We start from the raw sequence: 25046 nt of genomic DNA, 5'->3' as shown, positions 1-25046 counted from the left end.
ACAAGGTTGCAAAAGGGAAATTTCAGGAAGAAATTTATCTACAGAAACGAGGCTTATGTTTACAACAGCGGAAATGCAATCTAGCATGGAGTCTAACTAGCACACCACGAGCAGCAAATGAGCTTGTCAAAATTAAAAACATGAAAGGCAGGTCTTGACCAAGTATTCCTCACTGGCCAAAAACAGGCCGTGACCTTGATCGAATAAGGTTTGTTGCTGGAAGCTTAAAAAAACACTCGCACCCAAGGAGTAGCCTCCTTTCAAGCAATTCTCCTAAGGCCAAAGTCAGATCCCAAAGGGCATGCTTAGGCCACGTGTTGAAATTCTTGTTGAGAAAGTCCTTCAGAATCAGTTTGTGAATGATGCAAATAAATGTCCTGCTTTACTATCATACCTCTTTATTTTAAAAGGCCAAACTAATTTTGCTTCAAATGACTTCAAGCTAGCACCACATATCAAATCCATCATACAGAGAGATGGCTTCCACTACTAAGATTATTAAAAAAGAGTCTAGAGAAGTAATTCCAGAAGAACTTCAAAAACAGTTTTGGCAATGCAACCTTATTGGAGTACATCTACAGCCTCTCACATCTCACAACACTGACCCAGCAACAAATTCATAAAATTCTTGGTGTGTGATAATTAACCCCAACATTTATTGTCATATTTCATAGGTGACCCAACAGACAACTTTTAAGCCATTTTTCCATTTTAGCAGCAGATCACTTTAGGGTAAATTTGGCTGATAGATACTTCCATCTGTTTGAGACAAAGAGTAAGAAAAATCTATTTTTAATTGTTTTTAAAAGAATTTAAGAAAACCTTTCATACAACAGGTTCAATGTTCATAGCTTAGAGTACATGAATTCAATGAAATTTAATCAGTAAGTGGTTTTTCAGAATTATCAGTTAAGTACTTACGCCATGATGCCTGAGAGGTGAAACATTTCGGCTGTTATATAGGACAAATAACTGTACAGGAAGACAAAGAGTGGCTCAATCACTCGGATGTTATGCGTGAAACGAGTGGTAAATGCAGCTATAAATCCCAGGAAGATGCCAATAAACACCCCACCAATTCCTACAACAAAGAAGTTAGCAATTCCAGCAAACACATCAATGGTCTCGATGGTTTTCATCTGGCAGAAAGACTTGAACAAATTGTACAGGACCTGCGGAAGAAAGAAAACGCATGGTCAAGGCCCCTCCCAATTTTCCCAGAGGGCTCTGCTACCTAGTGTGAACCAAAGGGGATGATAAGTGGCAAGGATTATGAATTCATCTCCCACAGAATGGCTTTAAATTAAAAAGATAATAGCAATGTTGTCAAGAGAAACCTCTTTCTAAAAGTGAGGGAAATAATTAGATAACCCATTCCTAAAACATTAATCTTTTCAGAGAACGTCTAAAATATTATCTTAAGATATTTGGTTGTCATTAAACACACCCCTCTTCTATGGCCATTGCTTAGGAAGCGGTTTCTAGAGCAGGATTTCTTAATCTTTTTCATTCCATGGACCCCTCTGCCAGTCAGGTGAGAACCACAGACCCCTTACTAAGTCCACACTATACTGTGGATTACTTAATAAATACATCACACCCACACCAACATGTCCCCACAAGAATAAGGTTTCTTTGAATTTCAGTTCAACCTCATGGACCCCTTGTTAAGAACCCCTACTCTAGAGAAGGTACGTCAGTCCCGCTGAATTGATTGACCTCTTAAGACCCTGTTATGGAGTCGCAGCATGGAACGGACCCACCCATTGGTCCAGGCACCCTACATTAAGAATTCCTCCCGGTCGCTGAGGTCTCCCTACATACCCCACCTTCTCGCCCCTCCCACACATACACGTCCACTAATATTCGGAATGTAACACGGGGCCCAAAGGAATCTTCCTAAAGCAAAGAGGTAGAAGCCTGAGTATGGTGTGTGTGTGTATGTGTGTAGAGTATATATATCTGCAGTAACTGCATACAGATTTTGGGCCTCTAAAGTTCTGAGATTGCACTTTTGTTTGGCTCCTGAAAAATAGATGCAGCATTTATATAGTTTTGGTTTCATTAAGGCTTCAGAAAAGATAGCTGCTCCGTGACTCCTGTACATTATGCTTTAAAGCATGTTTCTGAGGCTCCCAGGGCCACTGAGCCATTGAAATGGCAAATGATGGCTTAAGGCCTGCTATTTTTTTTTTTTTTTCACAAAAGACAGCCAGTTTAATAAAAACTAAGTAGATGCCCTGTGTCTTTTCACTTTGACTTTTACAACCTGGGGGCACCTGGGACTCCCGGGAAAGCAGGTGGACAGGCCATGGGGGCTGCAGGCCTTCAGAAGCACATGCTGAGCCACCCCCTCGGTGGGTGCTGAGAAACTCCACGTTAACTGACTTGTCCACAGTCACGCAAAATGCCAGATGCGCCCCCTGAACCCAGGTCTCCGGGCCTCCTGGTGGAGCTTCTCAAGTTTCAACCCCTGGAATGAGTCGGAATCTTCCTGCTCAGCAGAGCAGGCCTTGGCAAAGCGCCACTCCTCTCCTTTTCCACCCGGCTTCTGGTCCCTGTCAGTGGGCCACGTTCCAGCCATGGGAGCTTTCTTCCTCTTTCCACGCCTTATAAGCCCCTCGTTGTCAAGGGCCACACCTTATTATGATTTATGTGTTCCAGGTTGTCTAGTAGATGATGGCAAATGCCTGTTGGTCTTTTAAAAATAGAGGATTAGTACTTAGCACTGGGCTTTTCTTTTGTTCTACCTGCTGGTGTAATCCTCAAGAGCATGTGGTATTTTACCACCAAGAAATGAATTAGTCAGAGGAGAAGGGGTGACTCGTTACCCTCAGTGTCTGAACTACCTCGAGGGCACTGTCCTTCGCCAGAGAAGTAACTGGCTTCAAGCAGCATCCACCTCCTACTTCAACCAGAGGCTCGCGGCCTGCGTCAGATCCCATCGACATTCCACAGTCACTTCCTGAGATGTGCTATCTGTCCCCGCGCCTCCAAACAGCCAAGGCCCAACGCTGATGGCCTGCGGCGGCCCAGCGGGGAGAGGGGCGCTGCCCGGCTCTCGGCGCTTGCAGCCTCCCCACATGCCTGCTTCCAGCCTGCATCGGCAGATCTCCTCTCTCCCTGGCTCCGGTCCCTCCTAGACCACCACAAAGCTTCTGGCCTTCAAATGCTGCCGTTCCAGTTTGCACTCCCCACTTGAAAATCACTGCCTCACTTTGAGAAGGCTTGAAATTCCAGCCCCAGACACCTGGCAGACCTTTTTTCTCTTTTTACTGCTTTCCAACAGTCTGGGGTGCTGGGGTGGGTGTTAGCACTGCCCCACAAAGCACACTGCCCTTAGACATTCCTGCTCTGGGTGTCCCTTCTGGTGATTTCTTTTGGCAGAAACCAGCCCTGCTTTCTTGTCTAAACCTGGAGAATCTCTCTCTCTCTCTCTCTCTGTCTTGCCAGAGAGAAGCTGTGGCTCCTCGGAAGAGCCGTCCTGGTCTCCAGGGCCTGGCCAGTTCTTTCCTCTGAGCTCCTGCAACGTGTCTCTTAGAAGTATGCCACCTTGGGTGGGGGTGGTGCCTTCTCAGGGCCTGCCTCATTTCATAGCAGACTTGGGAGTCCGCTGTACACAGCACGGGCACCTCATTCTCTACCCCTCACCCCCACCACCACCCCACATCCCGGGGCTCAAGGAGGAGCCCTCCTAGAAAAGCTCCTGTCCTGATACCGCAGCCACAACCGGCTCGGCAGATGGCCATCAATGGCTCGTCTTTCCAAAACCATTTTCTTGGCAACTCAATCCATCACCTCTATTAAAGGTGCAATTGGTTTTAAAATTCCCTTTCAATTTTTCCAAAACTAAAGCTGAGTCAAGGGACCTTTATTTGCAGCACACTGATCAGAAGCTCCATTTAACTGCCTCAGAGGCCACTTCAAGTGTTACAAGGCAATATCTCAGGTAGAAATGTTACCTAGGCAACCAGAAAGGTTTCCATAACCTCCCACCTGTTTTTCACCGAACCTGATACCTAGCGATCAGTACAAGATAAAATTCTTTTAGTTACAACTGGCCATAACCCCATAGTTCATTCACTCCAGTTAAATCCACTAATTTTATCACCAGGGAATCGATGTAGAAAAGTACTTTGATGTTACAATTAGTTAATTAACTACATCAACTTTTATAAATATAAATGGTATATAATTATGCAAATCTATGAATAAATATACATTTGTCTTATTTTATATATTATATATTAATTATATAATTATATAGTAAAAATATCTATAAAATTAAAGAGTTTGTAACATAATTATTGTCCACTTATATATATTATGTGTCTGTGTGTATTAGTTATAACTACCTAGTCTACAGAGGTATTGATCAGAGGTCTGCGCAAAGTTGGTATCTCAACTTGGCCCATGTATTTTTTAGGAAATTGAAAGGCCAGCAATGCCTATTTGTTGAATTCTTTAATATCAGCTGAGTACTTTAAAAACTTTGAAACAATCAAAGGCATCCTCATCATTATATTTTAAATATTAAATGCGTGTTAAAATTAGGAATTATGTATTTTGAACATGACTTAAACTCTTTCATAACTCAATGAAGTCATGTAAAGCATGGCTGTAAAGTATACAAACACTTGTTCACAGAATAGCTCTGTTCCAGAAAAAATAGTTTTCAGGTCACTTTTTCTTCTATGGAATATAAGGGATAATCATTTTTATATAGATAACTGAAGATTGATGCTGCAAAAGCACAACTCAGTCCCGAGCCTTTGTTTCCCATCAGCTTCCTGAAGATAAATTGCACCCGGAGCAAGTGTCAGTTAGACCACTCTGCCGAGCCAGCTCTCCTTACCCAATTCCAGCACTGGTAGAGTGAGGGAATTCTTTGAGTGTTTATGGAAAGTTTATTAAATATTGTTTTTACATTAACATATTCTAGCAGTGCTTTTGGTAATTATCATGTTAATATAAATTATGGTCTTAGTCATTTGTTATGGATGACTATGAAAATAACGGAGCTTCTCAGATGTATATGAACCTGAACCATTTTTGCTTAGTAAAGGAAATCTTGAAAACTTTTCATAAACTATTTATTATAAAGAAAATCACCAAAATCCTATTTAAAATTTTGCCTATTCCTATTTCCTTAAACATTCATACACAGAAAACTCACAGTTGGAATGATTAGATATTAGTAAATACAGAACAAAAGTCTGCATATTAAAGGCAATATTGTAATTAATCATTTGGTTTGGTTATTTAAATTGTTCATTATTAAAGTTATTTATTTTAATTAATTTAAAATCCTTTCACTTAAAGATTTTTAAAAATAGAAAACTGTTTTTTCTTGGTTCCTCTACTTTCTTCTAAATACAACATGGTAGGATTTCAATGGAGTTCAAACAGAGTCTCAAGTTAATTGGCTATATTCTACTCAGCATTGCTATGGAATCTACTGTGGGAGAAGGGCATGTCCATGTCAGGCTGGCTGGCCATTTTGTTAGAAGTCCTACATCAGCTCTCCTCTCCTTTCTGACACTAGCCATATACTGCTCCAAATTTCACTTTCAATCTGCCAATAAAGACACAAATGCACTCCATCATGTCCCACCTTGCTATTTTTCTCAGTTCCTCAAACAATAACTCATGCCAAGAAATGCCTTCCAGACACTACTGTGAACATAGGCCTTATTTAACTTTTTTCAAACACATCATCAGCACAGAAGTGCTCAAGCAAAACAAAGCCAAGGTTCCTAGAGCACTGAGAAGGCTATTTTACCATCACGAGATGAATGTCAGCAATCCTAGGTTAGGATGTATTCTTTTGGAGCAAAATGTGCCCAACTTCATTGCAAAAGAGAGTTTTTAAGTGCTCTTTGCTCGCCATTTCTTCAGTCAATTCTATTCCACCACAGCCCTGCACAGTATTTATTACATATTATATATTTATATAATTTTACATGTTATGAGTTTCTCTTTTCTTTGAGAAACTTTTGTGCTAGGTTTTTCCTCCTTCAATTTTTCTAGCTCAACTGTGAATTTATCATGTATTGCAGAGGGAGTTAATTGCACTGACCTACAATTTCACCCATCCTCCAGATTATTCTTTTAAAATTAATTCTTTCTGTTTTTACCTCTACCTTTCTACCTGCAACTCCTAATGATGACTTACTTTCTCTGTATGCATCACAGTCCATATTTTTCATACTTTTCCCTATTCCATGGATTCCTTAAACCACTCCTCGGGATAAAACTTGACTAATGGATCAAAGAATCTCCTTCCATAAAACACCTCCAGCTCTATTTCTTGAGGGCACCTGACTGGGAAGCAAAGTTATAACTCTTCACACCATTGTTCTAATTATTCCAAACACCTGGCTAATTCAGTCCACTATTCCCACAATTCAGCAGAGAAACATCAGGTAGATTTGCTCCTAGATATTAGGTAGGCAGAGCCCTTGGGAACTTCCTGGTATCTTGTGAGTCTGGCTTTGAGGGCCCAGGGACTTCAACCCAGGACATATAACTTACCGAAAGGCTCTTTCACGTGAGGCCATTAAAGTCACTCTGACTTAGAGGCTCTGGTCACATGACAAGGGCTTCCAGCCACGAGCCACACCCATTCCCTACCCCTGCCCTCCTTGCCCTCACTTTAGCCCACGTCCTCCCTACGTCAGTCCATCCTCCCCATCCACAAAACCACATTCGATGGCCTCGTGCCTCTTGACAGGAAATACAGGATGTGCCTGTGGAATGCCCAGAGCCTTGGCACACGCCAAACAACGGTGTAGTTGAATCTCTTCCTGAGATCTGATTCTTGATAAGTTCCAAGAAGGGACCACTGGGATGTTCAAATGAGATATTTTATAAGAGTAAGGAAAGCAGTATAAAGGCAGGGCACAAAATCCTGAACCTGACCTAACTACTGCAAGGCAACAAAGTATCATTATTCCTTTGTAAAATTTCTATTACACTAAATAAATGCTGTTCTAGAAAGTCCATGTGAAAAGATCCACAATCATCCCAATAAAGGGTAATATTTACATATCAAACATAAGTCACAATGGGTAACTTGAAGCCTTTGGAAACTGAAATGAGGCATAAAATATCTTCATTACTATGGAAGTTTCCTGGTTAAAATTTAGTAGAGGAAAGTTAATGACAAATCATTGTTAATGAATAATGGAATAAATGAAGTGGATTTTACTACTCAAGTGAGGTTAACTGAGCTATCTTAAAGATTCAGATTCTAAAAAATGGGATATCATTGTCAAATTATTTTCTATATAATTATAATGATATCCCCCTGGTGTTAATGGACATAATTAAAGAAGATATCTTACTCAGTTCAAGGGTCTGCTTTTGCAGTAGAATATAGACTCATTAAAATATATATATATTGTGTGTGTGTGTTAACTTTTAAATAAGCCAGGAGTAACTAATGGAGAGAGGGTGGTATAAATTACTTAGCTTACTGATGCAATGTTTCTTTGCCTCAATTTTCTTATCTGCAAAATGGGAAGAAGATCTACTTCAAAGATTGTTATAAAGACTTAAGCACATGGTAAGCATGCAAAAAAGTAATTGCTATTAAAGTCATGGGTAACCAAAAACAGCATTCACTGAAGCTAACAAATGTGCTTACCAACCAAGGGTGCCTCAGGTTCTTGGTTAGAGGCAGAGGTATGTGGAGGGCTGCAGTAAAGGAAGAGGCTTCCCCATCCTGCCTGTTCATGACCTTGCCTGAGTGCAGAAGGCAGGGCAGGGTGGAGATAAACTCTGGCAAAATTAAGATCATAACAGCCTCTGGTCTAATTATGTGTCAATTAAGAGAGAATTACAAATAATTTGTTGTCTCTGAATCAATGCCAACTTATGGGAAAAGGCTGAGGACCAGAAACCTTTTGGCTGAGTAATAACAGGAGGTAAGTCTGTGATGAAAACTCCGCCTCAAATAATTGATATAATCAAGAAGCCGCCCCCTGATAAAGAAAAGCACTCAGTAGGTATCATTGCTTCCCAGGGATCACACACTCAGGGGGTTCAGTGACAGCAGGACTTCTTGCAAAGAACGCAGGGATGTGAAATCCTCAATTATGATCAAAGCCCCTCACCTGTGAAACTGCTAACAGACTAAATGGGCGAAGGGGAAAGGTCAGAACCCTCGTGTGCTCCTCGGACATTAACAGCAGGCGGGGCCACGCAGCTGGCCAGGCCCATGCAAGGTGAAAACGAGGGGCGCCTCGTTTGAAATGTTTGAAGCATTTCCAACAGCAACAGCAGAGCCTTAAACCAAGTGCCGGGCCCTTTCTAAGGGCCTCGCCTTGGCTGTCAGGGTCAGAACGCCGGACGCGGGCTGGTGGGGGACGCCCCACGCGGTCACTCACCACTGTCACGGCATCGTTCAGCAGCGACTCTCCAAAGACCAGGATGTAGAGCTGCTCGTTGACGTGGATGTTCTCGAAGACCGCGAGCACGGCCACGGGGTCCACGGCCGAGATCAAGCTGCCGAAGAGCAGGTTCTGCAGCAGAGTGATGTCGCTCAGGCCGAACGCTTCAATCTGGCAGATACCAAACAAGGACACCCCAATGCCGATGGAGTTCCAAAGGGTGCCCACCACGGCATACCAGAAAATGGTGCCGATGTTCTCAAAGAAAGGGCGAGTCGGCATGAAATAGCCCGCATCCAGCACGATGGGTGGAAGGAGATACAAGAAAAACACATCCGTCTTCATGGCGGGTGGAGACTTTTCATCCACCCCAAAAATGATCCCACCTAGTAGCAGTCCAACCATGATAAGAAGGCAGCTCTCAGGCACGATCGTGGGTAACTTGTGATAGAGATGGAAGCCTGTCAAGGAAAGAACGAAGACAAAATTTGAGTTATGCGGAAATTAGGGAGGAGGGAGACTGGTTCGCTTTGACAACTGGTGGGTCCCATTCCAAAAATTCCCGGGTCAGCAGATCTGGTCATTGACTGGCTTTACATTTTACATTTAAAAGGCAGGTGGTTCCTTTAAAACTATTCATAAAGTACATTCCAGCAAAAATCTAAGTTTAAATCAGAAGTAGAATGCTATAGGCTCGTAATATCGATTAGTGCAGTTTTCATTGGTGTAAACTCCAGTATTCTTCAATATTGGGGCTATGGAAGTGGAAGAAGAAAATGCAGTTTTATATTTGAAATAGTCTAGTGATTTCCCAAACATTTGCAGATATAACAACTCGTTTTGATTTTCATAAAAATCCTAAGGCATAGGCAAAGGCATTATTCCCACCCATTTTCAAATTAATTGAATATTGAAAGAGACACAGGGCCTTGCCAAGGTGGCCGGCTCATAAGTCAGTCTATGACGCACGGCTGTCATCTCTGGCAATCAGAAGAGTTTGTGACATTTCATTTTGATTTCAGACCCATTCATTTGGAACACTGAATTATGTTTAATTTTGAGATTTTTTTCCTTCAGAGGGAAACAAATCAATTCATCGGAGGTGCCTCGGATAACTACCGTGAGGCTGTAAACACAAGCACACCCGTGATCTTTATGTCAAAGACTCTCCAGTCTGGGTGAAGGAGCAGATGCCAAGGGCTACAGGGAAGATGGAAAAAGAAGAGTCATGGAGGACACTGCATGTGGGCAGGACATAAAGGGCAGAGAGGAAGCGAACACGTAGAACAGGCAGGAAGAGTCTTCTAAGAAATGGAAAACTGAAGGGGACTCTCTTTCTCCTGATTCCTGGTAGAGTCCAGTGTGGCTTTAATACAGAGAAACGTTAGCAGGAGGTCTGTAAGAGGAAAGGAGGAGGAAAATGTAGGTTGGGCCAGCACACGCTAACATGGAAGGAAACTTAACACATGGAAAGTTACTTGGCAGGACGTGAGTGTGGAGTGACCTTACTTGGAAGGTGACAGCGAGTCACTGTGACAGCATTAGTACATTTTAGAATTAAAGCGGCATATGAAAATTACCAGGGTTACAGGAAGATAGTATTAAAATGACAGTTTACATCCTTAAACACTTATAAGCACAGATATTTTAATGAATAAATCCTTAAAAGCCTACCAACAGTGCTAAAGTCAGAGCACTGGTTGGTGAACAACAACAAAAAGGAACTGTGATCATTTAAGGAGATTTAAAGATTGTATTTCTAAATAACAGAGAATATCTATATATCTGGTATTGGAATCATCCCTCCAGCACTCATTATTTTATTACACATATTATAGCAGGCTCTAATAATTGGTGGGGAATTCATATATTCAACTAGTTCAGCTGCTCTTTACCCATGACACTCTGGCCCTCAGACCTCATGGTTAAAAAAATGAAAGCCCTCTGAAAACCACATCCTTGTAACCTTACCCCAGAAGACTCTCATAGTAGCTTCTCCATAGCAGTTTTTACTGTGATAAGGACATGTCAATCAGAGCGCTCCCCAGAACCCTGGGGTCCAAGTGCAATCACCTTCCTTCTGGAATGGAGACCCAGCAGGAAGGCTTGGGGCCAACAGGCCTTAGCAGCCACCAAGGAGGACTACTTCCCTGGTTTCAAATCCCAGCTCCCCCACTTTCTGCCTGAGACTGTGGAAAGGTTACTTAGGTCCAGGCCCCGTCTTCTCACCTGTAAAATGGGGACAGATGTTCCCACCACCTCCATTGCTGCAAGAAAAACTGGATTGCCAAGGGCATGGCACTTACCACCGCAACTGCAACATTTCAAATGCTGCACAATTTTTGTTTCCCCTCCCTCTTCTATAAGAAAATGCAAGAGAAAACATTTCTAAAGAAATGTGCAGGCTCAAGGAATAGGATCTGCTAGAGCTAAACTATGAGATGGGTAAGGTTTGGTTTTGATGGTTCCCACTGCATCTGGTCTTTTTCTTCACTTTTACTGCCATCCAGCCTCAGGGATCCAATGCAGCATGGGGCTGCCCCTCCCAAGCATCCATTGTGTTAAGGACATTCTTATTCCTCGGAATGGAGAGTGGGAAGTCAGAGGGACAGGAGGAAAGAATGACAGAGTGGGCTTAGACGCATCAGGTAGAAAAATGCCTACCGCACTCATGTGGTATGATACATTCCGACCAAGTGAAACACAGCAACATAAATACAGAATGCAGTTAGAAAGAAGGTCACCAGGGCCACAGGCTAAAGGCAGGCAGAGGCAGTGAGGATGAAAAATCGGGTAACAGCAAAACCCAGAAAACAGCTGCAACAAGCCGAGAACGGTTGGCATTTCATTTTTAAAAATCTGCTCTCCTTTCTTTTCTGAATGCTTAGGTCATTCCGAATTGCTCTGAGTGAGCCCTCCATGAAATAGGAGAGCACTTACTAAATCTGCCAGCCTGTTCCACGGTCAAGAGGGGATTAAATTAAGTGTGGTCAAACGAGATCTTCATCGAGTGCTCTTGGGTGAACCTTAAGCAAGGAAACCCTGCCTGCCTTTCACAGCACCCTCTCCACTGACATGGAGAGTTCTGCCTGCAAGGGTCTATGTTTTTATGAACTATAGGAATAAAAGTCACCAGCAAATAATCAGTGAAAAGAAAAAAGAAAAAGTCTCCTTAAATTACACCGTTCACAGAATAAAACAAATAAACCAGTATTTACAAATGCTCACGCATTCGTAGCTTTTCTCCCTCTAAGTATTTCTTGAAGAGGAAATGAATATGCTGGAATGAATTTACTTTTCCTGGGTCAGTATTTCACCTAATATTATAGAGAAATATATTAGTTACTGGGAAACATCAAATCAACTTTTGGATGATGTTTACAAGAATAAGCAGGTACAATCTGTTGTTTCATTCAGGGATTGACTAACTTTTTCTATAAATAGCCAGACAACAAATATTTTCAGCTTGTGGGCCATCCTTAATTCTGCTACTTCAGAAATACAGCAGCAAAGAAAATTCCTAAATGAACATATGTGGCTGTATTCCAATAAAACTTATTTATGGACACTAAGATTTGAAGTGCATAAATTTCATACATCACAAAATATTATTCTGCTTTTATAATAATAATAATACTATGAAACAACAAATCCCACTTACTTGGAACTTTGGAGGACGACAGAGACTTGAGGAGAACTCCACAAATGCCGAATCAAAGAAAAAGAAAAGTAACCTCCAAGATCAGGTAGGAGATTTTCTTCCCGAACCCACCATTCAGGCGCCCTGGTCCTCACTCAGTGCAGTGTGGGAGTTGTGCAGAGGCAGCACGGCCCGGGTCCCTGCTGCTGCTGATGCAGATGATAGAACCCGCAGCAGCAAGTCAGAACCCCCTGCACATCCAGGCACAGGGACCCAAGTCTGCAGAGACCCAGAGCAAAACACAAGTAGCTAAGGAGTGCCACACGCAAAAGGGCCCCCAGGTGAGAGAGTGAGAGAGAGAGAGAGAGACTGATAGAAGTGTTGGTAAGAGGTACAAACACTGAAACCAGTTTCTGTTAAATGAACCACCTAAATACAAAATGAATTTTTCTGGAGTGACCCACGTTTCCAAATTGATCCCATCTGGTTCCATGAGTGGGATACCCTAAGGGGGAAGAAACCAGAGGCAGAAATACTTAAAAAAAAAAAAAAAGGGTATGTAACAACTTGGCAATATTTATGAATTCCAAATAGATACTGGATTATGTTTGTAAACTGGTCTGTTTCTCTGGGCATATTAGATTGTACTGGATTCAGAGATTTCACTTTTACTTGATTAAATTATGAACAAGGCTTTGATTCGGCCACATCAGTAGGATGTTGAGTTCCTGCCCCGTTGGTGGGCGGGGACTCACAGAGAAATTGACACAGCAGAGGAGAGAGTTGGGGTTTTGATGCTGGAGCCAGCCCTGGGAAGTAAATGCACAGAGATGAAGAATGCAGAGGAAGAGAGAAAGCTCATTAGACAGGGCAGAGACCTGGGGAAGAGAGATGAGCCTAATTGCCTATAGCTGCAGCTAAGCACAGAGAGAAGCCATGGGGAAAGAGAGAAGCCTTATACCAGCCTACAGGTAAGACTGAAAGAAGCTGGGACCATGGAGCCTTAAGAGGAAGAAGGAAGGCTGAACCCTCACAGACACTGACTGCCATCTTGCTCCAACACAGGGCCAATGACTTTGGGTGAGAAAGTACCCCTTATGGTACCTTGAGTTGGACACTTTAGGGCCTTGGGACTGTAAGTTTCTACCCCAAATAAATACCCTTTAAAAAAGCCAACAGAGTTCTGGTACTTTGCATCAGCACCCCTTTGGCTGACTAATAAAGGGGTTTAAAGTGAACTGCTATGAGACAGCAAAGTGTAAGGAATGGGGCACTAAGTGAGGGAGAGATTTAAATAAAACATAAGAGCTGGGGAGAAAATTCTCCACAGAAACAAAGAAAACACATCAAGATTCATGGAGAAGGAACAGGGGAAAGGAAGCTTTCTCCTGAAGGTGAAACAGTTACACAAATGTACAATTTTTAAAAAGGTGTCACTTAATCAGTTCAAGAATCAGATGAAAAAGAGCTGAGGAAATCTGAATAGTTAAACACAGGCTGCTCTAAAGATCCAGAATAAGAAGGACCAAACATTGAGGAAGAGCCAGTCAACAATAAAACCCTAGATGAGGAGAAACTGACCTTCAGAGTTAACTCATCAAGATAACCTGATGGGGAAGTGGACTTGACCCAGTGGTTAGGGCATCCATCTACCACATGGGAGGTGCACGGTTCAAACCCCGGGCCTCCTTGACCCGTGTGGAACTGGCCCATGCACAGTGCTGATGCACACAAGGAGTGCCGTGCCACGCAGGGGTGTCCTCCGCGTAGGGGAGCCCCACATGCAAGGAGTGCGCCTCATAAGGAGAGCCGCCCAGGGTGAAAGAAAGTGCAGCCTGCCCAAGAATGGCGCCACACACAAGAGCTGATACAACAAGATGACACAACAAAAAGAAACACAGATTCCCATGCTGCTGTCAACAACAGAAGCAGACAAAGAAGAACACACAACCAATAGACACAGAGAACAGACAACTGGGGTGGGGGGGGGGAAGATAAATAAATAAATAAATAAATAAATAAATAAATAAATAAATCTTAAAAAAAAAAAAAAAAAGATAACCAGATGCCCAGGCATCAGCAAAAAATTACCAGCCCCACTATGAAACATGAAGAAAAGGCTTGGTCAAGGGAAAAAATGAAAACTTCAGAGCAGACACAGGATTTGGAATAAGTAATCAAAGAAGTTCAAACAAATCTCCAAAATCAATTCAAGGAGATGAAGGAAAATAGGGATATAGAGGTAAAGGATAGTAACAAGACAATGGGGTGAACAAAGAATATGAAAGTTTAAAAAGAAACGTAACAAATCCTTGGGATGAAAGGTACAATAATGGAGATGAGAAATATACTAGGGGCATAAGACAGCAGACTTGAATAGGCAGGAGAAAGAATTAGTGAACCTCAAGACAGGGCAATTGAGATCCTACAGTCAGAAGAACAGATGGAGAAAAGAGTAGAAAAAATTGAGCAGTTTTCTCAGGGATTTGAGTGACAGCATAAGGGCACAAACATACACTTTCATGGGTGTCCCAAAATGAGAAGAGAAAGGGAAAGGGGCAGAAAGAATAATTGAGGAAATAATGGCTGCAAATATTCTGATTCATATGGAAAATATGAATATATATGTCCAAGAAATGCAAGGTACTCCAAACAGAATAAATCCTAATAGACCTGCTTTGAGACACATACAAATTAGAATCTCAAATGCCAAAGACAGGGAATTTTAGAAAAGCAGCAAGAGGAAAAGAGACTCATTACATAAAAGGGATCCTCAATAAGACAAAGTTCTGATTTCTCAGGAGAAACCATGGTGGTGAGAAGGCAGTGGTATGATAAATTTAAGGTACTGAAAGAGAAAGACTGCCAGCCAAAAATTCTTTATCTGAAAAAACTGTCCTTCAAAAATGAGGGAGAAAATCCAAAAAGAAATAGAAGTTAAATAACACACTCAAACAAACAGTGGATCAAAGAAGAAATTACAAGGGAAACGTAAATACTTTGAGATGAATGAAATAAGAATACATTATATCAAAACTTATGGGATGCAATACAGGCATTACTGAGAGGGAAATTTAAAACCCAAATGCTTATGTTAAAAAAGAAGAAAGAGATGAAATTAAACACTTAACTGCACACCTGAGGGAACTAAAAAAAGAACAGCAAAATAAACCCAAAGTAAGCAGAAGGAAAGAAATAAAGATTAAAACAGAAATAAATAAAATAGAGTATTAAAAAAACAAACAAAAACAACTAGAAGGCATTAACTAAACCAAAAGTTGGTTCTCTAAAAAGATCAGTAAAGTTGACAAACCCCTAGCTAGAATGACAAAGAAAAAAAGAAAGAAGATGCAAATAAATAAAATAAAAGAAGATGCAAATAAATAAAATGAGATGGGGGCATTACCACTGATGTCACAGAAATAAAAAAAATATCATAAGAGGATACTATGAAAAACTGTATGCAAACAAATTAGAAAACCATCTTAAATGAACTAATTCCCAGAAACACAAAACTAAACTGACTCTACAAGAAATAGAAAATCTTCTGGAGTTCATTGCTTTGCCAGTGGGCTCTACTTTGGAATTTGTGCTCCTGATTGTGAAAGAGTTGGACTCAGATGTGATCTCTGTACACATGCCTCTTCTGTCACTTTTACTGAATCTGTGATTGGTGCTGGGACTTGTGTATGCTCAACAGACTTGAATCTCTGGACTATCCATGTGTCAGCTGGGCCCTGAGCCTCAGCAGACTTGCAACACCTACTCTCTGGTTTGTTGGACTTACCTAGGTCAGCTGATGGGGAGGTGAGAATGATCGACCACCACACCAGGGAACTGAGATTCCCTGCAAGCAGGAGAATCGCATCCATCAGTCATGCGGGATCTAAGCCCCCCTCTCGATTTGGAGGTGGAGTAGACACTGCCATCACAGGGTCCACTGGATGGAGGACTATAATATGGATTGGAGTGGACTTGCTGTTATTCTACTATAGAACTATTGTGACTCTAGCAATGGAAGAAACTGTATCATTGATGTGGAGACAGTGGCCATGGGAGTTGCTGAGGGCAGGGAGAGGGAGGAAGAGGTGTGATATGGGGGCATTTTCGGTACTTGGAGTTGTCCTGAATGATATTGCAGGGACAGATGCAGAGCATTGTATATCCGCCAAAACCCACTGGATGGACTGGGGGAGAGTGTGAACTACAATGTAACTACGGTCCATGCAGTGTGGCAGTGCTCCAGGATGTATTCACCAAATGCAATGAATGTGCCTCGCTGATGAAAGGGGATATTGATGTGGGGGGAGTGGGGGTGGGGGTGGGGAATGGAGTTGATGGGAACCTCTTATGTTTTTAATGTAATGTTTTGTGTGATCTATTTATCTTTTTAAAAAAGACAAATTAAAAAATCAATAAAAAAATTAAAAATAAAGAAATAGAAAATCTCATCAGACCAATTACAAATAACAAGAATGAATGACTATCAAAAACCTCCAAACAAGTAAGAGCCCAGGACCAGATGGCCTCACAGGTAAATTTTATCACTTTGCCCAAGAAGAATTAAGACCAATCCTACTGAAACTCTTCCAAAAAACTGAGGAGACAGGGACACTCCTCAAATCATTCCATGAGGCCACATCACCCTAATACTAAAGCCAGATAAAGATATTATAAGAAAAGTAATTTACAAACCGGTTTCTCTTATGAATATAGATGCAAAAATTCTCAACAAAATACACATAAATTGAATCCAACAGTATATCAAATAATTATACCCCAATGGTCTTGTGGGTTTTATCCCAGGTATGCAAGGGTGTATGGAAATCAAATAATATAATACACCACATTGAAAATTGAAGAGGAAAAATCACATGGTCATCTTGATTGACCCAGAAAATGAATTTGACAAAATCCAGCATCCTTCTTTGATAAAAGCTCTCTGGAAGAAAGGAATAGAAGGAAACTTTCTCAGCATGTGATAAAGGCATATATGAAAAATCTGCAGTTAACATCAACTCAGTGGTGAAAGACAAGGTTTTCCCTCAAAGATCTGGAAGAAAAGGATGACCCCTATTACTCAACATTGTACTGCAAGTTCTTGCCAGGGCAGTAGGCAAGAAAAAGAAATAAAAAGCATCCAAATTGGAAAGGAAGATGTAAAACTTCCACTATTTGCAGTTGACATGATCCTACATATAGAAAGTCCCCCAAAACCAATAACAAAGCTACTAGAGCTAATAAACAAATTCAGCAAAATGGTGGGAAAGAAGATCAACATGCAAAAATCAGTAGTGTTTCCATATACTACTACTGAATAACCTAAGGAGGAAATCAAGAGAAAACTCCATTTAAAATAGCAACTAAAAGAATCAAACATCTAGGAACAAATTTAACCCAGGATGTAAAGAACTTATATACAGAAAATTACAAAATTTGCTAAAAGAAATAAAAGAAGATCTAAATAAATGGGAGGATAGTCCACGCTCATGGATTAGAAGACTAAATATCAGTACGATGTCAATTCTACCCAAAAAGATTTACAGATTCAATGCAAACCCCAATGAAAATTCCAACAGCCTACTTTGCAATAATGGAAAAGCCAATTATCAAATTTATTTGTAAGGGTAAGAGGCCATGAATAGCCAAAAACTTCTTGAAAAGAAGAACAAAATTGAAGGAATCACGCTTCCTGACTTTAAACTCATTAAAAAGCTACAGTGGTCAAAACAGCTTGACATGGCCAAAAAGATAGATATATAGACCATAAACTCACACCTATGACCAATTGATTTTTGACAAAGGAAAGAACAACCTCTTTAAAAACTGGTGATGGGAGAACTGGATATCCACATGTAAAAGAATGAAGTAGGATCCCTATCTCACACCCTATACGAAAATGAACTCAAAATGGATCAAAGACCTAAATATAAAAACCAGAACTACCAAACTCCTAGAGCAAACTGTAGGGAAACGCCTTCAGGATCTTGTGTTAGGCAATAGTTTCTTAGCAACAAAAGAAAGAGTAGATAAACAGGACCTCCTTAAAAATTAAAAACTTTTGCGCCTCAAAGGCCTTTACCACAAAGTTGAAAGGACAACCTACCTAATGGGAGACTATATTTGGAAACCACATATCCAATAATCATTTAAAATCCAGAGTATATAAAGAAATCCTACAACTCAAAATTAAAAAGACAACCCAACCAAAAATGGGCAAAAGACTTGAATAAACGTTTCTCCAAAGAAGATGTATATATGGCCAAAATCCACATGAAAAGATGTTCAACATATTAGGTATTAGGGATATGCAAATCAAAACTACAACAAGAGGAGGGTGGGTATAGCTCACTGGGTGAGTGCCTGCTTCCCGTGTATAAGAACTTATGTTCAATCACCAGTATCTACTTTAAAAAAAAAAATCACCACAGTGATGCCATTTCACACCTACTAGAATGGCTAGTATTAAAAATACAGAAAAGGGCAAGTGTTGGAGAGGATGTGGAGGAACAGGAGTGCTCATTCATTGTTGATGGGGATATAAAATGGTGCAGCCCCTGAGGAAGGCAGTTTGGCATTCCTCAGAAAACTTAAGTACGGAAGTACCATATGACCCAGAATTCCTCCATTACATATATATCAAAAAAATTGAAAGTAAATCTCCAAGTGATATTTGCACACCAATGTTCATAGCAGCATTATTCACAATTGCCAAAAGACGGAAGCAACCCAAGTGTCCACCAATCAATGAATGGATAAACATAATGTGATAGATACAAACAATGGAATATTATTCAGCCATAAATAGGATAAAGTTCTTGTTCATGTGACAACATGGATGGACCTTGTAAAGATTATATTGAGTGAAACAGGACAAATCTGTGTGCTCTCATTGATATGAAATAATTAGGATAAGCAAACTTACAGAGTTAGAATTTGGAATATGGGTTACCAGGGGCTGAGCTGGCCTTCATGCTTAATTTGTACATAACTTCTATTTAGGTTGATTCTAAGTTTTGGAAATGGCTGGTGGTGATGGTATCACAACATTGTGAGTATAATTAACACTACTGAATTATATATGTGAATGTGGTTAATACAGAAAAATTTGATGTCATATATATGGTACTAGAATGAAAAATAAAAGATAAAACATAGGATTATACAACACAGTGAACCCTACTGCAAACAACAGACAATAGTTAATAGTTAATAGCACATTTATAAAATATTTTTCATGAGTTATAACATATGTACCACACATGAATGCAAAGTGCTTATAATAGAGTGGTATATGGGAAAAAATACACCCTAACGTAAATTATAGAGTATAGTTACTACTACAGTTATAATATTCTTTCATCAACTGTAACAAAAGCACCACACTAATATAAAGGATTAATAATGGGGGCAGGATGTCTTTGGGAACGCTGTATTTTTTTTACCTGATTTTTTGGTAAATCTACAACTTCTCTAATTAAATTTTTAAAACTCTATTATTTTATTATAATTACAACGGAAATTCACTTAGTGGCAAGAGGAAAGGAAGTAGAGGTCTCTTTTGCAAAATACATAAAGGCATCCTTCTCTCTCTTGGAGTTTTAATTTCTCTCTGAATACAAACTTTGAAATTAACTAAAAATTAACTAAGCTTAAATACCAAAGATCTATTTATAACTAAATACAATGCAATTCACTATATTTTCTCATTATACTTAAAATAATCTATCTGCAAAATTCTGAGAAGAGTGCAAAGTAAGAAACACAGGAAGCATCTGGGTGGCAGGGTCTGCAAAAAAGCAACAGTGTAAATAATCAGAATCAGGGAAAACACCCTGAACAACGACCACAAAAATCATGCAAAATAAGTTTGAAAAAAAAAGTTCTAATGAGCAAGTAGCACAATCACAAGGGAAAGGGGAAACTAGCAGAGGCAAGTCGAGAACTGTAAATGGAGACAATGCAAGCAGACTAATTCTAGGTGAGGGCAGATACCAACTTTCTAATAGATAGTCTCTATTTTAAAAAGACATAAAATAATAACATCTATTGGATCTATACTTGCTAATCCTGTGTTAAATACAGTACAAGTGAATGCACAGACAAGTCAACACCATGGAGCACCTGCTGCTGCCCCGACCAGATCTCGGTCCTGGTAGGCCCTGGGAAACACTGAACTTAAAGTAAACAATGCTTTAAAGTAAGTCGTTTTTATTTTGCTAAAAAAGTTAGCTATCTATAGAATACATTAAAGTTACTTAAGTTAAGAGAAATAAATTTATTTAAGCCTAAAATTTTTGATTTTATACATCCCAACTCACAGAGAAAGAGACAGAGAATTACAGCCTACAATAGACAACCAGATAGAAGTATAGAGAAAATAGTAAGAAGCATCATTTTAATGACTACCTCAACAAACTGCTATCACTACATGATAATTCAAGTGGACAAAGACAGTAATAGAATAAAATTATAAGAATAAATAGAATTGAATTGCATATATAATAAAGTAAGCAGATTAATAATAAAATAAAAACAGATAATAATTCAATAAAGGAGAATTAACTAATTTATATCAAGAAATTATCAACACGCTTTTATAGTTTCTCATAAAATTTAATCATAGGCTGGGACTGAAAGGTACATATAATAATCATCCCACTTTAAACAATGAAACCATGAATATAATAGAGGTTTTAAAAGTGCTCCAGGTTCAGGTTGGCTAAGGATTTGTAATACAATAATTGAAAAAAATGAAAATACAAATGAAATATTTAAAATTTTGGAATTATTCCAAAGTAAAACTTACATGGTATTTAATTTTTCCAAATGACTTGACCACTTAAAAAGAAAAAGAAAAACATGAACTCAGTCCCTTCCAGAAGAACACTGAAGAGGAACAGCACAGAAAGTTCAACTCCTAATCGGATGTTGACTGTGTATCTTCTAAGAACAAGGAAGGCCTGAGGGATGTGAAGTGGGATGGTGAATGTGCCCTGTCTTCCGTGAGCTCGTATCTGGTACAGAAGATAAGACAAGACCAAAGATAATTATAATACAAGATAGAAAGTGATAAATGCTGTATAAAAGAGATGTAATTTGTACTAAGAAGTGGGGAGGGGAGAGAAATTAAGTCAGATAAGGGAATTCGGGAAGACGTCATTGGAAGAGAGGCATTGAGACAGCTAAATGTAGCCAGTTCCTTCAAAGAGTGGAAGGAAACCACGAAGACCTAAGGAGAGAGGCAGGCGGGAGTGAGGGCGAGGCCTGAAAGAAAGCCACACTGCAGAAGACCTTGGAAACCAAGCTGAGAAGGCCTGGGCCCTCCACAGGCAAGCAGGAGCTAGCGAGGGTTTCTCACCACCACACTTGCCCTATGCATCCCCAAGAGATCAGAGAATTTGGAAATAAAGCAATCAAGGCTGCCCAATGAAAGAGGTAAACCAGATGGATGTCATCAACCATCAGTGGAAATAAATAAGTTTTCTGTAAACATGTAACTAAAAAGCTGAAGAATGGCCCAAACTCCAAAGGGACCTGTGCATGAGCTGACAGAGGACAGGCCAGAAAGAAACAGCCACTCGGCACAAAAAGGCAGTTGGTGATGGGATGCGATTACTCAGCAATGAGAAGGGATGCGTACATAAAAGAAAAAACGACATGTCTTGCAGATGGCAGGATTATACGATAAGAAAATTCATGAACAAAGAATTTTTATTGCGGCATTATATATGATAGGGAAACACTGTAACAATAAAAATGACCAATCTCAGTCATTTATTCATTCAAACACATATTTGTTGAGGCCCTGCTATGTTTCAGATGCCATATCAGGCAATAAGGATGCAGCAGTGAATAAAGAAAAACTCCCACACCAAAGGGCTTTAGTCTAGGGGTGGGAAATACAAATAAATCAACCAATAAATACAGAGGTGCCGGCAGTGATGAGCACTACAAAGAAAAGCAGGGAAAGGTGAGAGGATGGTAAATGAGGGGAAAGGGTGATATTTGCCATTAGGGTCAGCAGAAAGCCTCTCTGGCAGGTACTATCTGAGCAAAGCCCAGAATGGCATGAGGAAAGGAAACATGGTGGAAGAGCTTTCCAGACACAGAGAGGAGAACAAGGCCCCAGCCCGCAGGTGAGCACAGGGGCTGCAATGGCTGCTACCTGGGGGGGCGATGGAGACTGTGGCAGGACACGAGGATGGAGAGACCAATGTCAGATCACGCAGAACACCGTGGCCTGGGGAAGACAAGGCTATTTTCTGAGAGCCATGGGAAGCCACTGGGGGGTTTTGAGCAGAGGAATAAATGACATGATTGGATTTAGTTTTGAGGGCCATTCCAGCTGCTGGCCAAGAATGGAAGAAGTCCAGTTAGTATTCTTTCTCAAAAATGCAGCAGCAAAATGATGGTGGCTTGTCCTAGGTTCGTGGTGAGTGCACGAGATCAGATGCTGGATATATGTTGACAGTTGCTCCAACAGAATTTGTTGCTGGCCAGGATGAGAGACAGAAGAATCAAGGATAAATCCAAGGTTTTAGTCCCAAACAAATGGGCAAAGAGTGGAGTTATTTACTTAGGTGGAGAATAATAACAGAAGAAAAGGTTCCAGAGAGAAAGTCAAGACAGAAAATGTTAATCAAAGCTTTGTTAAGTGCCAGTTTGGAACTGAAATTGATATGATTAGCTAGAAGAAACTGCAGACAAGAGTGCTACAGAATAGCCGACTTTTTAAAGGATATGAAGGTGGACTGCCATGCACCAATGCCCAACATGTTGCCTCTTGACAACTAAGAAACCCATAATCATGGCCAGAGGGATGAAATAGTGAGTCCAGATAATGATGAGTGGTGGTACAAGAATGTTATATAAAGTAAGAAGCTGTACAACAATGGAGGAAGAAATGATAATTGAATCAGCCAGTAAAGGAACAGGTATATAAGGATAACAACACATAAACACATGCAAACTTTTGTGTGTCACATAATTTTCTTTTAACTCCTACAACTCTGGAAAATTCCATGTAACTCGAAGCCTAGACTTCCAGCTTCTCCTGGCAGTAACAAGGCACCCCTCCTGCTCTCCAATGGGGAGAAGAGGCAGTCAAGGAGGCTTAGTAGAGGATTTTCACCATCACCCATGGGTAACAAACCCACCTTTCCCATGGAAACCACACAGGAGCCTTTCCAGCCAGAAGGTAGCAGTGAGGCCTCCTGAGGAGCTGGAATTCCCTCTCCCATGCAACAATAACAAGAAGTACATCTTACCTTCGGATATCAAGAGAGGCCAAGTAGGGAACCTATGGAAAACATCCTTTAGGAATGAAGGGGAAATAAAAACATTCTCAGATAGAGAATCTGTTGACAGCAACACCCTAAAAGAATAAGCATACTCAGAGAGTTAGAATCTAGAATATAGGTTACCAGGAGTTAGACTGGGGTTAGAGAATGGTGAGTTGATACTTAACTTATACACAATTTTTATTTAGGCAGATGGTAAAAGTTTGGTAATGGATGGTGGTGATGGTAGCACATTATTGGGACTGTAATCAACAGCACTGAACTGTATAGGTGAATGCAGGTTAAAAAGGAAACTTTAGGATGTATACACATTAAGAGAAAAAAAAGAAGATAAAACATAGGACTGTACAACAAAGTGAACCCTATTATAGATGATGGAATTTTCTTTCATGAATTACAGCAAATTTATAATACTAGTACAAGACAATAATAATAGGGTGGTACATGGTAAAAAATACATCGAATGTAAATAATGGATGATAGAATTATTTTAATAATCCTTCATTGATTGTAACAAGGATAACTACTTTTTAAGAAATAGTGCAATTATTTTGAAAAGTGCTTTCAAACAAATATTCCACACCGAAGTAAGATGTTGGTGTACAGAAAATCCTTTATTTTATCCATGATTGTTTTGTAAACTCACACCTTCTCAAATTAAAAAAAGAAATGAAACAAGTGTGTCACTAATACTCTACAAACATCAAAAAGACAATAAGGTAATACTACAAACAACTCTATGCACATAAATTTGACAACTTAGATGAAATGGAGTAATTCTTCAAAAAACACAAACTTCCACAACACAGTCATATGAACAGATAATGTGAATAACCCTATAACTAGAAAAAAATGAATTCATAATTTTAAAACTCAGGCCCAGGTGGTTTTACTGGAGAATTCTACCAAACACTTAAAGAAGAATTAATACCAATTCTATACCTTTTTTTAAAAAAAGTAGAAGACAAACAAGTCCTCCCCAATTCACTTTTTTTTTTAATTATTTTTTTATTTTTAAAAATTACGTTAAAAAAATATGAGGTCCCATTCAACCCCACCACCCCCACCTCCCACTCCCCCCACAGCAACACTCTCTCCCATCTCGTGACACATCCATTGCACCTGGTAAGTACATCTCTGAGTATCACTGCACCCCTAGTCAGTGGTTCACATCATAGCCCACACTCTCCCACGTTCCATCCAGTGGGCCCTGGGGGAATCTACAATGTCCCGTAATTGTCCATGAAGCACCACCCAGGACATCTCCTCGTCCCGAAAACGCCTCCACATCTCATCTCTTCCTCCCATTCCCCAAACCCAGCAGCCACTATGGCTACCCTTCCCACACCCATTCCACATTTTCTCTGTGGACATTGGATTGGTTTTCACTTTTTAAAGCTAGTATTTCCCCAATACCAAGCTAGACAAGGATAATACAGTAAAAGAAAACTTCAAACCAATATCCATTATAAATATAGATACAAACATCCTTATTAAATATTAGCAAAGAGAACTCAGTAATATATTTAAAAATATATATACCATGACCAACTAGTTTGATGATAGGAACACAAGACTGGCCCAAAATTTGGAAATGGATCAATGTAATCTACCATATTAATAGAATAAAGAAGAAAAATCACATGATCATATCAATTAATAAAGCATTTGACAAAATTCAACATCCAATCATGATTAAAAAACACTCAT

General features: G+C 40.1%; 1 protein-coding gene across 1 annotated transcript in view; it reads right to left on the bottom strand.

The window, feature by feature from the left end:
* The window catches only part of SLC9A2 (solute carrier family 9 member A2), a 96911-nt gene that overhangs the window by 43164 nt on the left and 28701 nt on the right, over positions 1-25046 (bottom strand). Inside the window, exons 2-3 of the mRNA XM_058278255.2 lie at positions 8391-8854; positions 922-1172 (exon numbers count right to left, since the gene is read on the bottom strand). Of these exons, the coding sequence (XP_058134238.1) occupies positions 922-1172; positions 8391-8854 (715 nt within the window). The remainder of the gene's footprint in view (positions 1-921; positions 1173-8390; positions 8855-25046) is intronic.

The sequence above is a fragment of the Dasypus novemcinctus genome, chromosome 17, assembly GCF_030445035.2.
Source record: "Dasypus novemcinctus isolate mDasNov1 chromosome 17, mDasNov1.1.hap2, whole genome shotgun sequence".
Taxonomy (NCBI): domain Eukaryota; kingdom Metazoa; phylum Chordata; class Mammalia; order Cingulata; family Dasypodidae; genus Dasypus; species Dasypus novemcinctus.
Note: the sequence above shows the minus strand (reverse complement) of the source record. Positions and strands in the feature narration are given on the sequence as shown.